Source organism: Malaya genurostris, chromosome 3 (assembly GCF_030247185.1).
Source record: "Malaya genurostris strain Urasoe2022 chromosome 3, Malgen_1.1, whole genome shotgun sequence".
NCBI classification, from domain to species: domain Eukaryota; kingdom Metazoa; phylum Arthropoda; class Insecta; order Diptera; family Culicidae; genus Malaya; species Malaya genurostris.
Window position 1 is genome coordinate 37414831 of NC_080572.1, and position 20579 is coordinate 37435409.

Genomic DNA, 20579 nt, shown 5'->3' on the forward strand with positions numbered 1-20579 from the left:
TAACGAATATCCAGATTCGTGTAATTGTCAAATAACATGATAAAAACTATTACTAACATACATTTTGCACAACTTTCATCGCTTTCTCAGCTGCTCTTTCCAGCTCGTTCTGATGCGACTTTTTGTGGATCACAACATTGTAGCTTTTATTGAAAGTTTTGTGGCAAATGTCACACTCGAACGGTTTTTCTCCTGTGTGAGTTCGCGTATGAAGTGTTAGATCGCACCTGCAAATACTTATTTTTATTCGCACAGAATTTCAAGCAGATAATCAAAATATACTCACTTAAATTTGAACGTTCTTTCACAGTATTCACACTCATATGGACGAATTGTTGTGTGAACCATCTTATAATGATGTCTGCGTGACGTAGAACGCGAAAACTTTTCTCCACAAAGTGTGCATTCATACCTGAAATAATTGAACTCAAATTCAATGCTGTATTTCATTTAACATATTCGGTACTTTTTAATGTCAGTATGTAGAGCTACATAATGTACTCTTAAAGAGTCAGGCGAAGCAAAAGTTTTGCCACAACGATCACAAGAGTATTGAACTTCATGCGTGTGTTTGTTATTTATATGCAACTTCAACCTTTTGGTATCTGTGTACTGCATGGGACAATGAGGACACACCAGCTTTGGCCTGTTAGGGTTGTGAGTTTGCTGATGGGCACCGAGATTTGTATTCGCAATCATTTTACCACATATTTGACACTGCACCTTGTGCGATACTGCCTTTGGTTTGGATCGATTATCTGTCAGTTGATTCAGTTTAGATCTCCGACTCCTCTTTCTCCGAGACTTCGCGATTACTTCGTCCTTGAGCTTCACATCCTCGGACGAATAAGCTTCGACTTCTGCTTCTGGCTTAAAATCATTGTCTTCATCGAGTTCATTTTTTATGTTATTTATCATTGGGTCAAACTCGTTTTCTATCTTTACAACTTCGACCTTTGGAAATGTTTCTGGCGACTTACTGATGTCACGATTCTTTTTTATGTGCATTCTTCGGAAAATTATATCGTTGCAAAGACAGGTGGTTCGAAATTGTATGCATTGATCAAGAAGTGTTTGACAATTTTTGCACATATAAACATTATTGTCCGGATCTAGTATGGCCTGAAATTACATCAATTTCTGAAACATCTATAACGGCTATAGCCTGGAATCGTTACCTCAACACTTGTGATATGTTGAATTGCCTGTATTAAACCTTCGTTTCGATTCAACATTACCATTGATGCAGACGAAAAAAACTGAAGGCATAATCGACAGACAACCGAAGGATCAAGATCCATGATTTCAGATGTCCTAAAATCACTGATCGTGCCGGCCGATTCTAGAATACAAAAGAATTTAAACTAAGCCATTGTCTGTGGAAATATTTTATGCACGATTTTATTCAACTTTTTTCAAATAAAATTACTTTACGTAACAAAATGCTCCAAATGGTAAGACAGGGTTTGTGTCGTCAAATATATAAAAAACGGGACAAACATTAAACATAAAACATTGGTTTGAGCTAAAACTGGAAAACATTTCTCGATAAGCATTAGGAAAAATGCAAATGATAGTTTTTGCTTCAATTATTGTGCCACTATTTTATGAAACAAATTATGGAAAAACTGCTGACAGTACCGTAATAATTTAAAGAAAGTAAACAAAAACTGTAATTTTTACTTTAGACCTTTTCTAATATTTTTGTATAACAAGATCATTATTTCCCTTAGGACATACAAAACACTGTAGATGCACTGAATTCGAATAAATACATATAACGAAATAAAGGCATTCATTTCGTAATACGGATTTATTTTAATTCAGTGCCTCCACAATATTTTGCATGTCCTAAGGGAAATATTGATCGTTTTATACAAAATATATTTATAGCACTTTTGTTTTTTAGGGTAAATTTCTATTCGATAGAGTAGCTGTTTTGTCCGTTTATTCGTTTCGATTTACAACCCTGATTATAAACCATCGTTCGCACATACAAATCAAAACATTGAACAAATTCATTTCGAACGTGCATTACTTTTACTCACCAACTATAATTTTACAAAAACGATCAATTTAGTAAAATATTCGGCGGGACTAAGAAAATGTTTTAAGCATTCATGATTTGTTTTTTGACATTTTCTGCGATCTGTTCAGAGATGCCAGCTAAAAATTTCCAATATCTTAAGACAGAGTTGCAAAAGTCTGCGAATCCGGGAAAATGTCTGTGGACTTTCATTTCTCCATAAAATATGACACACAAGACTGGCTTGTCAAGCAAAATGAAAAACCAACAGCACGACCAATTGAAAAATCTGTAAATTTTGACGAAAGTCGGCGAAAAACTCGATTTTCTAAAGTTTGCAAAAAATGTCTGCAGCACTTCATAAGAAATCTTTACATTTGCAGATAATCTGCAGACCTGGCATCTCTGGATCTGTTACAATACGGCAGAGATGCCGGATATTTTCATAAAAAATTTGTATTACCCAGAATGAAAAATCTGTATTTATCTGTATCCACTATAAAATCGAAATATTTATAATGAAAATTTGTTGAGGTAATGTTATTCCAAAAATTTATGGTTTTATAATGAGAAATTGAATGAGTGCTCAATATTCATATCATTCTACAACGACGACATTAAATGCTTTAAAATTTTCATCACCAATCGGAATCAACAAAACATAATTTCAATTTCATATACTTTCAAAATGTTGGCTTGTTGAGTTGATGTAGGATCTCAACGCTCAACTTAAACTATCAACACCAATTAAAGATTTTTTGTTATTCGTCGATTGATTACAAAACTCTCATCTCGTCACTACTACCAAAGAGAGCTCTGACGAACAAAATTTTTTTTTTTTCTTTGTTTTAAAAAATCTGTATAAATCTGTATTGAGTTTAAAAAACCAGTACAAAATCAGTATTCTCTATGAAATCTGTATGTTCATCTAAAAATCTGTATAATACAGATATATCTGTATAAATGGCATCTCTGCAATACGGTGCTAATCGATTAAAGAGGATTGAAGCAACAAAAGATTAGGTCAGAGATGCCATTTATACAGATTTATCTCTATTATACAGATTTTTACATGCGCATACAGATTTAATACAGAGTACAGATTTCTTACAGATTTCTTAAATTGAATACAGATTTATACAGATTTCACCAAAAGTATTAAGGAAAAAATTGAACTATCTATTAGTATTTGAGCTATCTATTAGTATTTGATTGCAATGACGAGATAAACGTTTAGGAATCAACGTACAAATCACTTTTCAAAATATATATTTTTTGTTCAGATATTTAAAGAAGAACACTGAAATCCATTTATATTAGAATTTGTAACTAAATTGAACTTAAAAGTTAGACAAGTCTTGGCATCATGAAACATTATTGCCAGACTGACAGTTGTATTACCTTGCACCTTGACGTTGCATATTGGGGTTTGGAAATCCATCTCAACTTATGAAGTGAACATTTTCAAATTAGACAAGTATATGGTACCATAATTCAATTGTTGTTGATAGGAAAAAAACTATAAAATTTCGTCGATGAATATAATATAAGATATGAAATTTAATCTACCACTCTATAACTATAATCTATTGGAATAACACCTTTTAACATAATTGTATTGTAGAAATTTCATTTTATTAGCGAATACAGATGAATACAGATATTTTATACGAATCAATACAGATTTTCTATGAAAATATCTGGCATCTCTGGATTAGGTCAACAAAGATGCTTCAACCTTCAACCACGATGTATGAATCTACCGGTGTCAAGAAAAGCCAATTTTGCGTACACGCTTACTTGTGGCTACCCAGTGAGTGAATCGAAAGTACTCATTTTCAACGACTGTGAACACATGTCAAAAAATGAGTAGAATTTAAAACTGTCACTGTGTCAAAATAACTTAACCGCGTCATCCGACATTGTCAAGTTTTTCCGGATAGATAAAATTAATGTCAGGTTCTAGCTGGTAAGTAAAATACATTAAAATGCATTTTTACATCATGCAATAAAAATACGAATAGATTTCAAACGTCCCGTTTGTGATTGCTTGGTGGATTGATGCCGAGAGAAGCAGAACTGTTCCGGATACATGTTTGAAAAATAAACATTGAAATAAACCTATTGCACATGTGGGTATTGCAATAAAACGTAGTTATTTTTTAAATTTTTTCAAATTTGTTTAAACATCATTGGGTTGGATAATAATGGGTACTTTCCACATATTTACAAATGTCAACAAAAGAGAGTAAGTTCCACTCAAATTTTGCGAAAAGCATATTTACCCAAAATTGCGTAATACTCACTGTACTCAATTTTGGGTAGGTACACTCAAATAAAAATTCACGTTCGATTCACTTGAAAAATCACGTAGAATGGTTTCAAATGTCAAATTGAATATTCTACGTGACGAAAATGAATGTTATACGAACATCCCCTAAAATGAATAGAGTCATCACATAAGGTTTACGTGAATTGACCAAACGCCAAACAATCTACGTGAATTTCCAGTGTGAAAAACTCGATTTTGAAAATGGCGAGCAGTGGCCCTCGAAGTGTAAGTAGTGTAAATATTTGCGAGAAAAGTTATTTAATTACAATTTTTTACTCCATCGACCGGACCATTCAAGTATGAAAGTTTCCATGTGTTCAACTGGACCGAGTGCCTGCGTGAGTCCGGAAGTTTACCCGCTCCTGCCGAATGCTTCAAACAGGCCGTCGGTATGAAGCTAGAGACACTGGAACCATGTAATGCGACTTCAACCTGCATCGGTAGTGTTGTGGGAGTTCTTGGATCTCGACTTCGGCTTCGGTTGGATGGCAGTGACAACTTAAACGATTTCTGGAAGCTTGTCGATTTGAAATACCACGACGTTATTAGTTGCTTTTTAAGCCATTGAAATTATATGACAATTTTCTGAAATAAATATTTTACATTTCATGACATTTTTCATTTCATAGATTTATACTAAAATCTGGAATCTCTCTTCTGACTTCAACCAATATATAAAATAGTAATTTTCTGGTATCTAAATTTGGTATGAACTGATAGATAAATGTGATATGAACAGTACATTACATTTTACCTATGAAACACGTAACTTTTACTGGATTATGCATTAAACAGCTTTTAAATGCCAGTCCATTAAAACCTACGTGAAAAGTAGGGTGGAAAATATTCACATAACTTTTCACGTAACTATAATATGATTATTATTTTGAGTGTATGATTTTTGCGAAATTGAGTGACTTTTGACTCAATTTTCGGTAGCCACATGTAAGCGTGTAGGTAATTTTTTACGAAATTCAGGCTGTGAACCATTTCGCGGTTAATTTTAACTTTTGGTTAAAATCTGACACTCGAGCGGTTAATTTGATGTTGTGAAAAATAACCCTGCTAGAAAGCATGGTTATTTTTGACAGTTCGATGGTTATTTTCCGACACTGAAAAAAAAAACTTACAATGAAAATTCTAATATTAATTCTTTAGTTGAAATTATTTCCAGTGGAAAATACACCCAAATAACCTTCCGTCCGTCAAATTTTGAAATGGGCCGCAGTTTTAGTTAAATTTAAGTACTCGACACAAAATAACCCCTCAAGTGTCAGATTTCAACCAAAAGTTAGATTAACCGTGAAATGGTTCACAGCCTACACACTTAAAACCATTTCTTGAGCTCGGCATAATAAAATGCCGAAACTGATCAGCAACACGTAAATTTGCCGATTGCTCAGTAATCAATACGCATGTTTCTGAACTTCGTTAAATGCATTCACTGATATTTCGGTAAAATGCTTCACTTTGCCGAAATTTGGCATAATTGCTTGCTGAATTTATCAGTAAACAACAGATATGCCGACATCTGCAGAGACGTTTGACGAGATTTCGGAATATGCGCTAGCTGTTGCCGAGATTCAGCACGACAGCTGTCATTTATTGCCGCGTTACATTTTCGCTTCGCATTGTGCGATTATTTTCTGTTGAAATTCTCGAGTGAAAAAATGGATAATCTTCGAAGAAGCGTGGAACCACTTACAAGTAAGAATATTGAATAAATATAGTGACATGTTTCGCTTTATAAAAAGCGACTTTATCAGAGCACTCGCGATTATAAGGGAAAAACACCCAACACGGGGCTCAAAGCGCCCTCGAGACAAAACTTTGGAGGATATGCGAAAAAATAACCCAATGCATGGAATAATTCAATAGATCAAAGTAAGTTTATTTTTGAACAATACCGTATATGCATCATTAAATATTGAACATTTTTGTAAGCCAAAAATCAATATATATTTTTATTTTCATATTTCCAGCTCGACTCAAGGTGGTCGCATCTGGAAACGCCGCTTTTTTTATGCTACATGTTTTCAGGTAGAGGCTTTAAACACAACTGGCAACAAATTTGTAAGCCTCCTTTAAGTGATAATGAAATCTTTTGATCCTGAATGGCGTGTTTATAGTGAACGTTTCACTGAGCAAACAGTAAATCTTATGCTGACGATTTCGGCAATATTTGACGTTTGTCAAATTTAAGGGTGCCGAGACGCTTAGTAATTTTATTTTTGCCGAGATGATTGCTGATTACTCGGCTGTGCGAATCTCGGCATTTTTTTGCCGAGACTCAGCTAAAAAATTTAAGTGTGTAAGTATAGCAGCCGAGCGAGGGGAATGGCGCACACATGCATCAAAAATCATCAATCAATTTCAAAACAATAATATGAAAAATATACCTTATTATAATGTTTATGACTGCAATATGCATCCATCTATCACTATTATAGTTTTCATAAGAACAACAGTATATGCGAGAAGTATAATCAAATACCAATTATAATACGGAATACTCCGACAAACACGTTTTACGCTTTGAGGTACACTGTCGGTGTACACTGTCAACATGACAACGTACTCAGCTAGAATATTTATAAAATTGGCAGCGCTGCAATTCAAAACTCAATATCATCATGGATACTGTTTAGTATTTAAAAACATGAAAAGTTATAACAAGAAGCTAAAACTGTTATCACAAGTGCTAAAATTGGCTTTAAAACATTAAATTCAATTAACTCTTTCAAAAAATGCAACAGTAACTGGTGTATATAAAAGCAAATCTATCCTCAAATAACACTTTCGTTTTCTAGTCTGCGTGTGAGCTCCCATAAGCGATTGCTAGCTCAATAGTAGCACATTTGATGGTTCTTCATGTCGATTCAGGAATAAATGTTTATAAAACTCATCAAAATTGAAAAATCAACCGAGAATTGTCCGATTAACTCAATAATCGAATATTAGTTTCAAGTTAATCGATTAAATATTACTCGATTATCCGGGTTATTAATCGATTACTCGATTAATCGATCGATATTATGACATCCCTAATTGTACACAGATGATATGATTTGTTGTGCAATATATAGTGATTTTCACTGTCGGCAAAAAAAGATTGCGATGCGATAAGATAGCGACAAAATGCCGCAAAGATAGCGAAACTGTCATTCGCATCGATTCAACCCTTCGAGACCACAAGCCAGAAAAAAATATTTTATAAATTGACCGTTACAATGATAATTTTTTATTTATTATTAAGATAACTGCAGTCATAATGAATTCATATTGATAATGCGTATGTAATCTGCCATCGGCTACAACTTGCACGGATTTTTTTAAGCGTGTGCTATTTATATGACATAATGTACGATTCAGACGATCCGCCTCCTTCCGTCACCGTCACCGGAACGTCAGCTTCCGTCAAAATTAGTTTAATACTTTCTTTACCAGAACGTTCACACGCTCCGTCCGTCAAGACGTTCCGTGACGGTGAGATTACGTGTGAATGGCTCCATAAGAATGCATGTAATTAATGTTGACGGGGCCAATGGCGGAGATGGACTGTGACAAAAGAAGACGGATCGTCTGAATCGTACATAATGGTTATTTTGTGCTCAGTATGTTCCCTTTCATTTATATTTTGTATTAATCGACGCCTTGGTTTTCAAAACCTCATGCTTTATTCGATTGTGCTATTTGTCTACTCTAAAAAGTTGATTGTCTTTGACAGATATACATTTGTTGATGCTTTCGATGAACAATGAAATAACAATTGTCGCTAAGGAATTTTAGCAGTTGAAAATGCAATTGGCCTCAATAAAACAGCCGATTAATTTTTCTTTTGGCTCTAATGCTAGTTAATTTCAATACAACAGACAGCGAAGGGGTTAAAACAACTCTCCAATTTTCTGGCAGCGATGCCAGGTGAAATTTTAGGCGTCTGCGTATTAGAAATGGTCCTATGCGACCTTAATATTTGAAAGTATGACGAAAAAAACCAAACGAAACCCCTACAGCAATAGCAAAAGTCATTAAAATGGACGATTGTTTATAAAAATTTTGAAAATCTGCGAAAAAGTCGGCTTATTTGCAAAGTCTGCTAACAAACGAAATTGCAAATTTACATATCAATCTGTAAACCTGGCATCAGTGGTTCTGACGCTCATTATTTCGCTATTCTGCGACGATTCCGTCGCATTCTATGTCCAGCTGAAAACCACTATAGTATATGGTTAATTTATAATGTGCTGTAGAAACAAAGAATTGCAGGTGGGTAAAATAATTATAAAACTGCTGAACCATCTGACATGAATTCACTATGGCTCTATTATCGTTGTAGTATAGTTTAATATGGCTTTGTTTAATAATGATACAACCACCTACTGCAATAAATGAGCAAATTCCAGTTTTATTTTGCAACAGCCCAACTGATCCATTCTTATCCATATTTAGGGTAGCTCCGACGACACGACCTGCCACTCGACTATCAAAACTGTATCGCAAATTTAACTACCCCTCAGTAACTGGTAATGTCAAAACGGATTTGCTTGAAAAAATGTTGGAACTGGCAACACAAGTTGATAAGTTATTGATTTTGAAAAACAGTTACCAGTAGCCTTGGTAACTACATATGGAATGTAAACAAAAACAAGAGATTCTCACTTGAAACGAAACCAGTTGGCGCGCTGGCAGGTATTAAATGCATTCTTTCAAAGAGTTTTGAGTCATTTTTGCTCATTTTTTTTAATTTGTTTATTTTTTATAGCCAGTCAGATACCTCTAGCTTCGGCTATCAGTTCGATGTTTCTTTCCATAATCTTCACAATATCAACATCGTCAGGGAAGTCAAAGAGCTGTACGTACTTTCGGAAGATCGTGTTGATCCTCGCTCTTCGAAGCAATATTGAACAAGAGACGAAAGAATCCAAAACCTTGCCGTAGCCCTCTCTGAGACTTGAGACAACTCGAGAGCGTCCCAGATACTTGGACGTAGCACATTACTCTATCCATCGTTGCCTCGAAGAATCACGTCAAATTATATGGAAATCCGCATTCGTGCATAATCTGCCATAGCGATTGTGTCGTATGCCGCTTTGAAATCAATGGCGCGTTGTATTCTCGACACTTCTGGAGTACTTGTCTCATAACGAATATGTTATTCGTAGTGGCGTACCGTACCGGCAACGCAAATTATTCACTACCAAAAATTTGATTTCGGTTGTTTAAGGCAATAAAAAACTTCTCTTGTGTTATCTTCAGAGGGAATATATTCATATAACTAAGCATTGATCACTTTCATAACGTTCCCAGAATTACATTCCTCGTTTACAGTTTTGCTCGAACTTCCTGGTTTAAAACTAGTCCACCAAACCGATTGAATGTAGACATTTTGATAACTCGCTCCAGGCGACCACAGTGTTTCTATAAACTTGGTGGACATATCAGCATTGTTTAAGGTTGTCAAAAATTTTGAACGTGCCTGTTCAACGTCACTAGTTTGTAATTACCCTTGCTGGATTGAACTTTGAAGTGCCAGCGTTTGACAAATTTTATATACGATTCAGTCCTCGAATGAATTATTGTTATTCCACCAATGAGGACATCAATGTCTCTCGCATTCAGTTTATCAACCGATCCACCACCTGATGTGTTCCCTGATCGTGCATTCCAATTAAAGGAAAAATTTTGAAGAATCGTTCTACCGATGCCAAATTATCTTTTTTGATTGCATCTTCAAACTTTTGACAAACGACGTTGTGGATCTGTGTTGTTGCTTGTTCTAGCGTAGAAACAGCTTTTCGAACGGAAGCTATCAATCCAGACACGTCATCAGTAATTTTTTGTAAAAGATTCTTTATAATGAAATGTGGAATTATTCCACAACTATTTCAAACTGTTTGTTTATTTATTCTGGTGCTCCTTGGTAACTAGTTCATAGCAACTAGAGTGACTATAATCAGAGTGGCGACAGCTGTTCGTTTGGAATGACAGCTCCTAGTTCCAAACGAGCAAACGATTTGTCAATTCAATGTAAAGCTAATGGAATGTTTTGAATTGTTGCCAAAATTACGGATGAGATGTCGTCACTCTGGTTATAGGCACTCTAATAGCAACTTAAACAGTGTTGCTCGAATAGTTAGTTTTTGTCATTTTCAAGGGGTCGCTATATTTATGGTAACTGGTGATAAATCGCACACGAACACTTTTTATTCCGATTTTTCTTCGGAGTGTCTGGTCGTGTCGTCGGTAGCTCTATCTTCTATGGAACATAACATCTATTTTTACTTACCAAATATAGCAGCAATACATTATGACCCATTATACGCATTGTTGAATGTAAATATTATACTCATTGCTTCTCGTGTATATTGAACTTATGAATAGTCCGGATAACAAATATAACAATCCTACAAATGGTTCAAGTGATGATTGTAAATCAGAGTGTAGGCAAACGGGTTTTATAAAATGTGGGAATATTTCACTGAATTAAAGTAATGCTAAAATGGATTATAAATCAACAATTTCTTTTATCAGTTCCATAAAAAATACCATTTTTGTATGATAAAGTTACTTAAAAGCCTATTCGGTATATTGTAAAATCGGGTCTGATTGGCACATTGTCGCAAAGCTGATTTACCGGTAGCGACACCTGCCAATGACAAATGGAACCAAGAAAAGGAGGACTCTTTCGGAAATTTTCATATCGGCAGTAGTGATTTGCAATATTTTTATCGTTTATTCAATAGTACAAATAGATATCAGCAATAAAAGTACACTCGGAGTAGAAGAAAATCGATTTCAAAGTGATTACTACTACTTTTTTTAGTGTAAACTACGATTAAACATGGAAAATTTTCAGAAATGTATGAAATTGGGTAAGGTTTGGTTTTTTCGGATCAACATTTTTTAAACAGAAACCAGTGTAATGTTGATTTCTCGAGTACCAGAATGTATAGCGATCGAGTACTATTTATTTTGGATACTTTATTTGGTATTTCCAGGCATTTGAAAAATGGTATCAAACCAAGTTTAATGCTCTATTCTGGTGGAGGTGGAAGGGGGAGTAATTCGAAATTTTGCTACCGATTTGACAGATTTGACAATATGCCAATCATGGAACGGAATAATAATTTAGATCAAATTCAGCAGCTGGAAGTTTAATGTGGGCGATCTATAATAGAACTAAAACTAGAACAAAACGTATCTCCAGCAAACCGTTTTAGTTTTATTGTCGTGAATACGTCTTACTTTACTGTGGGGTTCCTTTTCAAAATTAGCCATATGGAAGAATGGGCAGAACTTAATCGTGAATATATCGACTTGTATTAACGGCAGCAACATAATTCTTTCACCATTTCATCAAAAATATGATCAGAAATTTAGGATAATATTTTGAACAGATAACCACAAACAACTCAAAAATTAAGTGTTCTAAAACCTCGATAACATCGCGGAAAACTTTACTTTTGCTTGGCTTTTTCGCACAAGGACGACGATTTTGAGGTAGTCAGCAACGTTGCCAGGTATACCGATTTATCGGTATTTATACAGATATTTGACATCTATACACTCAGAAAAATATTATGGTAACAGTTACTATATAGAGGGCCAACCTGACCATGCGAGTATAGTGGTTTTCAGCCGACTATTAAATCAGATGATTTCAACAATAGTCAAGTTCATGTTTACTATAAATGGTATCGGCTCTAGAATAGTAATATTGAACAATATATTGTATGAATAACCAATACGATTGAGATTGTTAGGCTAACCATGACCGAATCTTTATTTACATTGTAGTTTTCGCTATAACCAGAGCCATGGTATTTTTGACATTTCACTTCTAGTTATTTCGAAACTAAAGGCAGTGGTTGATTCAACAATGCTGAAGATCAGCAGAACATGAGCTAATGTTAAAAAGTTTTATGAATTTGAATTCTAGAACAAGAACAACAAAATAGTTTCATTGGATTCTATTTTATTTTTGCATCAAATCAAATGGTGATGTGCCTGGTGAAATATTGATTATCAACGTAGACACGGAGCAGCATGGCTTGGTTGCAACTGTTAATCCCAGGCTCTGTTCGGTGAAGTTTTTCCTGAAGCAGGAATGGGCAGCATGAAAGAAATTAATAGCCAAGTCCAGATGCAAACCTCAATACCCACCTGCCATATATTGTTATTTTTTCTGTCGGATTTGAGCGATTTGAATCCGGGAATCGGATGATGTTCGTCGTTTTCATCAATCGCTTGATCTTGTTTCTACAGCGACCGATAACGAATAATAAAAATTATACAGGACGTCGATTTCACTAGAAAACAGCCGTTATCGGCAAAATTGATGAAAAATTTAATTTCAACGACGGAAACCAGTAAGGCTACAAAATTTACTCACCTGCAAGACCTTCCAAACTGCACAATATACATTTTTTTTCAAATCAATCACTGATGTGTTACGAAATTGTCTGCTGTTAACATAGTCGGTTAAAAAACACTATACGATAATGTGCTTACTACATAAATTCTGTTGATATGGACTACATGAATAGTGTTTTCAAACTTCATAATTTCTTTTAAACCATGTATCTATTTATGGTAACATTATTATACTGTGGACATATTTACATGGTAGCGATAACTATTTAGCTCTCCATATATATCAAGGCTCCAGAGCAATTTCACCTTACTAGAAATTGTGATTTTAACTTTTTGTTCTTATATTTGAGATGACTACCATTGTCAGGATGACCATGCCAGAGAAGTCATAAATACAAATAATTTAGTCAAGTCGTAGTCTTTGTTGTCTAGTAATTTATACAATACAGATGGTGAATAGTCATATATCATGATTGTTGCTACTATTTAAGCGTATAGTTGAAATTACAATGGAAAACAGGCCACGGTTACTATGGTACTTTGCTCAGTGTACTGCAACACAGATATGTACACTCAAAATAATAATCATGTTTTAGTTACGTGAAAAGTTATGTGAATATTTTCCACCGTACTTTCCACGTAGGCATTTAAAAGCTAGGTACATTTTTAATGTAACAGTTCGGCTGAAAAGTTCGTATCGTTTGATAGAAACACACATTTTTTTGCCAAAACTCGTTTTTATTATTCACCATAATTGCCATCAGAGGCGATACAGCGATTATAGCGATCTTCTAACTTTTCGATACCATTTTTATAGTACGATTTGTCCTTTGCATCAAAATAGGCCTCAGTTTCAGCGATTACTTCTTCATTGCTTCTAAATTTTTTACCAGAAAGCCTTCTCTTGAGGTCTGAGAACAGGAAAAAGTCACTGGGGGCCAAATCTGGAGATTACGGTGGATGAGGGAGCAATTCGAAGCCCAATTCGTTCAATTTCAGCATGGTTTTCATCGACTTGTGACACAGTGCATTGTCTTAATGAAACAAAACTTTTTTCTTCTTCAAATGAGGCCGTATTTTTAAATTTCGTCCTTTAAACGCTCTAATAACGCTATATAATAGTCACTGTTGATGGTTTTTCCCTTTTCAAGGTAGTCGATGAAAATTATACCATGCAAATCCCAAAATATAGACGCCATAACCTTACCGGCCGATTGTTGAGTCTTTCCACGCTTTGGGTTCGGTTCATCGCGTGCAGTCCACTCAGCTGACTGTCGATTGGACTCCGGAGTGAAGTGATGGAGCCATGTTTCGTCCATTGTTATATATCGACGAAAAAATCGGTTTTATTTCGATATAACAGCTCCAAACACTGCTCATAATCATCAATTCGTTGTTGTTTTTGATCGATTGTGAGCTCACGCGGCACCCATTTTGCACAAAGCTTTCTCATATCCAAATATTCGTGAATAATATGTCCAACACGTTCCTTTGATATCTTTAGGGTGTCAGCTATCTCGATCAACTTCACTTTACGGTCATTGAAAATCATTTTGTGGATTTTTTTCACGTTTTCATCGGTAACAGCCTCTTTTGGACGTCCACTGCGTTCATCGTCTTCGGTGCTCATATGACCAGTACGAAATTTTGCAAACCACTTACGAATTGTTGCTTCGCCCGGTGCAGAGTCTGGAGAACACTCATCAAGCCATTTTTTGGTATCGGTGGCACTATTTTTCATCAAAAAGTAGTGTTTCATCAACACACAAAATTCCTTTTTTTTCATTTTTTTTACAATAACAAAAGTAGCTTCACTCAAAATGCAATATCTCACAAACTAATAATCAGACAGCTGTCAAATTTATACACGTATCTTTTGAAGGTTGGTACTAACTGAAAACGGTATGGATTTAATTCTAGTGGCGCCCTCTCATAGAAACGATACGAAATTTTCAGCCGATCTGTTATAATCCAGTAAGAGTTACGTGTTTCATAGGTAAGATGTAATATACTGTTCATATCACATTTACCTATCAGTTCATATCAAATTTAGATATCAGAGAATTATTATTTTATATATTGGTTAAATTCAAAAGGGAGATTTCAGATTCTTATATAAATCTGGGAAATGAAAAATAAATCATTTATTTCAGAAAATTAGCATAGAATTTTAATGGCTGAAAATAAAAAGCAACTAATAACGTGGGATCTCGAATCGGCAAGCCTTCATAAATCGTGTTGTCACTGCCATCCAACCGAAGCCGAAGTCGAGATACGAGAACTCCCACAACACTACCGATGCAGGTTGAAGTCGCAATACATGATTCCAGTGTCTCTAGCTTCATACCGATTTTGAACTCGTTTTTCGGTGGACCAACGACATGTTTGAAGCATTCGGAAGGAGCGGCAAACTTCCGAACTCACGCAGGCAATCGGTCCAGTTAAACACATGGAAACTTTCATACTGGAATGGTCCGGTCGATGTAGTAAAAAATTGTAATTAAATAACATTTCTCGCAAATATTTACACTACTTACAATTTGAGAGCCACTGTTCGCCATTTTCAAAATCGAGTTTTTCACACTGGAAATCGACGTATAGATTGTTTGACGTTTGGTCAATTCACGTAAACCTTATGTGATGACTCTATTCATTTTAGGGGATGTTCGTATAACATTCATTTTCGTCACGTAAAATATTTAATTTGACATTTGAAACCAATTTACGTGATTTTTCAAGTGAATCGAACGTGAATTTTTATTTGAGTGCGATAATACACGGATCATACAGATAAATACCGATTTTGTTGATAGCATGGATAGACAGGAAAAAAGGTTGCTACGAGACAATTTTTTTTGCTCACCGAAATGAGCTTTGGTAACATTTCCGTGAACTTATGTTGACGAGATTCTGATACCGATATGGTATAGATAGATTTTTGCGCCGAATACAGATTCTTGGAATAATGACCTGGCAACGCTGGGCTGGATATACGTTTGTTTCAGTTTTATGTCGTTTTCGTTTTTAAATTGCACTACAACGGTGTAGCGAAAGCTGCACCTAATGCCCCGTTTACACTTCTGCTGGCTGCCAGCATGCTGGTGTCAGTGTACTGCCCTCTTAGGAAAAAAAACGTTCAACGGTGGTCCTTCGTTGGTCTAATACTTTGGATCATTGGACCTCAGTTGAACGTTTTTTCCTAAGAGGGCAGTACACTGACACCAGCATGCTGGCAGCCAGCAGAAGTGTAAACTGGGCATAAACCGTTCGTTTTTATCAATTCCACTACACCAGTACTACACTTTTTCTGCACCAATACCACTGGTGTAGCACTCATCAAAAGTTTGGTGTAGCTCTGTGCAATGGAATCGTTAATTGTAGTCAATGGTTACTGTTTATGTTTTCGTCATTTTTGTTCGTTTATTCATGCCTCAGTGTAGCACTGCACCGGCGTAGTAGCAAATTAAAAACAAAACGCCATTAGTTCTATTATAGATCGCCCATGAATAATTTCAAGCTGCTGAGCTGCTCTAAATATGACACGCATGAAAAAATCACAAAATTTAAAATTTTACTTGGCAGCTCTGCTATCAGATCTAAACCACCAAAAAATCGTTTCGAACTAAACCAGTTATTGTACATATATTTTAGCATTATACATTTGATTTATTTAAGTAAAATGTCATAACTAGTTTGAGAGGCACGTTCGATCTGACACAACTGAAAATAATTTTAATTACCATTGATCCTTATAACATTCTACTAAAGCTTTCTAAACTTCGACGATTTTGAAATGTCTTCAGATTCCATAGAACCTACCGCGGAAGCTGACCTGAATGCTCGTCTAAGAGCCATTAAACAAGAACTGGAAGAAGTCAACATAGAGCTTTCAAGACTAACGAATCGCCGAATGAAACTAGAGCAACTGCAAGAAAAACTGTGCAATCAGAAGATCAAGCTGAAGTCTAACGAACTCGCACAGAAGGATTGGGGAAGGCAGCAATTCCCATGGTCTTCGCAAGTTCAAACTGTTCTAGGAGATGTGTTTCATATCAAAGAATTCCGCGCCCAACAGTTGGGTACAATAAATGCTGTATTATCGAAACAAGACGTCTTGCTGCTAGCTCCCACCGGTGGTGGGAAAAGTCTTTGTTATCAGCTTCCAGCTCTCGTGGCCGATGGAATCACACTGATCGTATCTCCTCTGATTGCTCTTATGGAAGATCAAGTTTGGGCGCTCCAGAATCTGGGAATCAAAGCACAATACATATGCTCAAGTACAGATAAGGAAAGTGTTTCCGCTGTTCACAAATTGCTCCGGGAAGGGGACTATAACAATTTGAAACTGCTCTACATAACACCTGAACGGATTGCGAAAAGCAATCGATTCATGGCAGCTCTTCAAAAATGCTACAACGCGAAAAAACTAGCAATGGTTGCTATCGGTGAGTCAATATTTTTTTGAAGCCGACAGTTACACGTTTGTTCAATATTTAACCCAGTTCAATATTTTCAGACGAGGTTCACTGCTGCTCGCAATGGGGTCATGACTATAGACCTGACTATAAACACCTTTCGGTCTTAAAGACTATGTTCCCAGATGTTCCGATACTAGGAGTGACAGCAACTGCGACTGCCAAAGTAGTAGCAGATGTACGGAAAATGTTAAACCTTCGCGAATGCCTGATATTCAATGCTCCTTTCAATCGACCCAATCTCTACTATCATGTGCTGGAAAAATCGGCTGATAAGGAAGAAGTGCATGATATGTTGGCTGATTTAATCAAGAAAAAGTACCGACAAATGAGCGGGATCATATATGCTTTCTCGGTGAAGGACACAGAGGAAATTTCCACACAGTTACTGCAAAGAGATGTTAAGGTACTGCCGTACTATGGCAATTTGGATCCGAAGCAACGTAGCAAAGCCCACCAGAAGTGGATGCGTAATCAGATTCAAGTGATTGTCGCAACGAATGCCTTCGGCATGGGTATTGACAAATCTGACGTACGATTCGTAATTCATCACAGTATGAGTAAGAGCATGGAAAATTATTTCCAAGAGAGCGGGCGCGCTGGGCGTGACGGCAAGCGATCGGATTGTATTCTTCTGTACCAGTTCAAAGACATGTTTCGATTATCAACGATGATATTTTCAGAGTATGAAGGTCTGAGTAATGTTTACTCGATGGTAAAATACTGCATTAACGGCAAAGAGTAAGTAATATTGTATCAATTGATCAAGATTTTTATTTTCCTTAATCACCCATACAGTCATAATCAGTAAACGTAACAATAACAATAAAGTCGTGCTTCATAGCATCATGGATGTTATAGTTATTGTTTCAGAAGTATAAAACAGTTCATACTAATAAAGTAATTCTTAGATGCCGACGAAAATTGATCTCACGCCACTTCGCCGAAGTGTGGGACGACTCACTATGCGATCGATTATGTGACCATTGTTACTACCGGGACAAGGTACAACTTCCTGAACAGGATATCGCCAAATATTATCATACACTAGTTGCGATTCTCCGGCGAGCGGAGACGTTGCAAACCAAACTAACACCCCTGAAACTGGTGGATGCCTGGTATCACAAAGGAAGCCCCAAAAACCGCTTGGAGGAGCCACCTCCTTTGCTAGATCGTTATATTGGGGAACAAGTCGTTGCCTTTTTAATTGTTAATGGCTATCTAAAGGAAGATTTTCAATACAACCAATATACAGCTTTGTGTTATGTGGCGAAGGGATCTGCTTACGTTGGAAAAGATGGAATACGTTTTCAAGCAGCACGGGTATTTAGAATTCCAATTGATTCGCTGAAAACACCCGTCAATGTAAGCGGCAGTTGTCCATCAACGGAATATCAAGGAGTGACACCCGTAACGTCGAGTAATAGAGCCTCAAGTGAGTCACCGAACAGAATCCAACCTAGTAAACGCAAATTGTCCGAGTTTGAAGAGAGCGATCAGGATGAATGTACTCTAATTGAAAACGAGACAAGTTCCACCAATATAAATACTAGCCCGTCATTAGGGACCGAAAAAAATACTTCGGATAGGAACATTATTTCAGAATGTGACAGTACAGAAATAGACGTGACAAATGTCGGGCCAGCCAAAAAACGTAAGGACCACAACACTGGAGGTGAGAGATTGGTGACGAGTAATATTACTAATGATGAGGACGTCCTTTTTGTTCCAAATTCAGTAGAGGTGATTGATGTCGATGAATTATAACACACAAAAACATGTTCTATGATTTATCATATCAAATAAAGAAAGATTGTGTTGAATTCTAATTTTTTGTAATCTGGTATACTTATGTTATTTTAATATGATGTTATACGAGTTTTTTTACATTGCAAGGTACGGACTTCTACAGTTGAGAGCGTTATTCCGAAAATGACCCATACCTTGCGTTGCCATTTGCCGGTGCCGGCGCATTGCTTCGTGAATTTCTTGCGGTGTAATTGCCTTCACTCCGTCTACGCCACGACCATGGGTGACTTCTGGACACAAATGAAGCATAGAGTGAGATGTTCCTGGGAAATCAAACCAATTCTGCTTTATTCAACAACAATCAGGCAGATAGATGACCGCTTACCTGACGAGGTTACCCGGCTGTATGGTTCAACTGCTCGGTTGGATGAATTTAGTCTTGTCAAAATGCAGAAATCAACCAGCACTGCGATGGTTTCATGAGCCAGATACGACAGAGTCAATAAACAACTTTGGGAAATTATCACATCTTCTGGAAAATTTAACCAAGCTCGCATCCGATTTTTCATGGTGTTCGTATTCCTATGCATGAAAGACGTCCGTCTAGCTAAATTGAATTCTTCATATTGTTTTCCAGCAAGTATTTGCGAAATCCTGTCTGCACGGAATAATCGCCTAACTTTCTCTTCGTCAAACTTCTCTACCACATCTCGATCTGAGTCTTCGTCTGATTCGTCCAAGTTCGAACCTAAATCTCCCAACTGCGAAAACCGATCCCCATAGAGGTCTTTCATTTTTTTCTTCACAAAAGCCATATCCCGAAAATATTTCTGCAACCGAGCAACCCGAACCGGATTTTTCCGCATTATATATTCAAAATCTCTTCGGGAGAGCACTGGGGAATTTTGTCTTGACATCGCGTGATCGATCGCATCCTGCATGATACCTCTTAACTGATGCAGTACTATTTTTTCAACAAGAATCACCGATTCTCGTAAAGGTTTCTCGCAGTCTCCATAACCACGCATGATTTGTGAAATTTCTTCAAAAAATATAGGAACATAATCACCTGTCGTAGATTCCATTCCGTTTAGAGTACTGTTAGCTCCAGCAATATTACCAATGCCAGAAGCAGAATTAGTAGTTACATTTGCGTTCCCCGGGTTGATAGCGATGTTAATAGACGGGCGGCCTAGTTTTTTCGGCACTCCGTCGCGTGAATTCATATTTGCGATACCGATATTAATATTATATACAAATATAAAACGTTCAAATGCAAAAATTGTCGATAGTCCCACGACAAAAGGGTCTTCTTCTTCTCTGTTCGCAGCTGACATCCGTCACGCTGCTACTGCGGAAAGGGCTACCCGCTTGTGAGGAATTCTGATAACCGTCAGAAGACTGGCTGCATTCCGGCTGCTGTCAAAAATTTTCAGGCGAAATTGCATCATTATCTAGCCGTACGTGTCTTGTTTATTTCCGTCCTCTTTCTTTTTTTTTGTCGTGAATACGACTTACTTTACTATGGGGTGCCTTTCCAAAATTAGCCATATGGAAGAATGGGCAGAACTTAATCGTGAATATCTCGACTTGTATTAATGGTAGCAACATAATTCTTTCACCA

The 20579-nt window shown here is 36.4% G+C and overlaps 3 protein-coding genes across 8 annotated transcripts; 1 reads left to right on the forward strand and 2 right to left on the reverse strand.

The window, feature by feature from the left end:
• Positions 1-2145, reverse strand: LOC131438335 (zinc finger protein 62 homolog). Of its 6 annotated transcripts, none has more exons than XM_058608266.1 (5): positions 2049-2145; positions 1179-1342; positions 467-1122; positions 287-412; positions 1-236 (listed from the first exon to the last, which is right to left on the reverse strand). In XM_058608266.1, exons 2-5 carry the CDS (start codon positions 1299-1301, stop codon positions 53-55), a joined length of 1089 nt encoding a protein of 362 aa, XP_058464249.1. In that variant the 5' UTR covers positions 1302-1342; positions 2049-2145; the 3' UTR covers positions 1-52. The 6 variants fall into 6 exon arrangements, with proteins under 6 accessions (XP_058464249.1, XP_058464248.1, XP_058464253.1 ...); XM_058608265.1 differs by lacking the exon at positions 2049-2145 and adding an exon at positions 1642-1843; XM_058608270.1 differs by lacking the exon at positions 2049-2145 and adding an exon at positions 1642-1839 and having other exon boundaries at positions 1-227.
• A 14176-nt stretch (positions 2146-16321) lies between these two features.
• LOC131436571 (ATP-dependent DNA helicase Q1-like) lies at positions 16322-18973 on the forward strand. The gene is made up of 3 exons (XM_058605363.1): positions 16322-17176; positions 17248-17947; positions 18118-18973. The coding sequence occupies exons 1-3, from the start codon at positions 16525-16527 to the stop codon at positions 18971-18973; spliced, it is 2208 nt and encodes a 735-aa protein (XP_058461346.1). The 5' UTR covers positions 16322-16524.
• Positions 18974-19090: 117 nt separating this feature from the next.
• LOC131436572 (uncharacterized) lies at positions 19091-20289 on the reverse strand. The gene is made up of 2 exons (XM_058605364.1): positions 19341-20289; positions 19091-19278 (listed from the first exon to the last, which is right to left on the reverse strand). Exons 1-2 carry the CDS (start codon positions 20179-20181, stop codon positions 19091-19093), a joined length of 1029 nt encoding a protein of 342 aa, XP_058461347.1. The 5' UTR covers positions 20182-20289.
• Between the last annotated feature and the right edge of the window lie 290 nt (positions 20290-20579).

Excerpts from the sequence above, each read along its gene's own strand:
- LOC131436571 (XM_058605363.1), top strand. The coding sequence starts at position 16,525 with ATGTCTTCAGATTCCATAGAACCTACCGCGGAAGCTGACCTGAATGCT. Across the intron at positions 17,177-17,247 it reads ACTAGCAATGGTTGCTATCG|ACGAGGTTCACTGCTGCTCG; the intron begins GTGAGTCAATAT and ends CAATATTTTCAG. Across the intron at positions 17,948-18,117 it reads TACTGCATTAACGGCAAAGA|ATGCCGACGAAAATTGATCT; the intron begins GTAAGTAATATT and ends AGTAATTCTTAG.
- LOC131436572 (XM_058605364.1), bottom strand. The coding sequence starts at position 20,181 with ATGAATTCACGCGACGGAGTGCCGAAAAAACTAGGCCGCCCGTCTATT. Across the intron at positions 19,279-19,340 it reads CAGCCGGGTAACCTCGTCAG|GAACATCTCACTCTATGCTT; the intron begins GTAAGCGGTCAT and ends TTGATTTCCCAG.
- LOC131438335 (XM_058608266.1), bottom strand. The coding sequence starts at position 1,301 with ATGGATCTTGATCCTTCGGTTGTCTGTCGATTATGCCTTCAGTTTTTT. Across the intron at positions 1,123-1,178 it reads AACATATCACAAGTGTTGAG|GCCATACTAGATCCGGACAA; the intron begins GTAACGATTCCA and ends ATGTAATTTCAG. Across the intron at positions 237-286 it reads GAAAGAACGTTCAAATTTAA|TATTTGCAGGTGCGATCTAA; the intron begins GTGAGTATATTT and ends AATAAAAATAAG.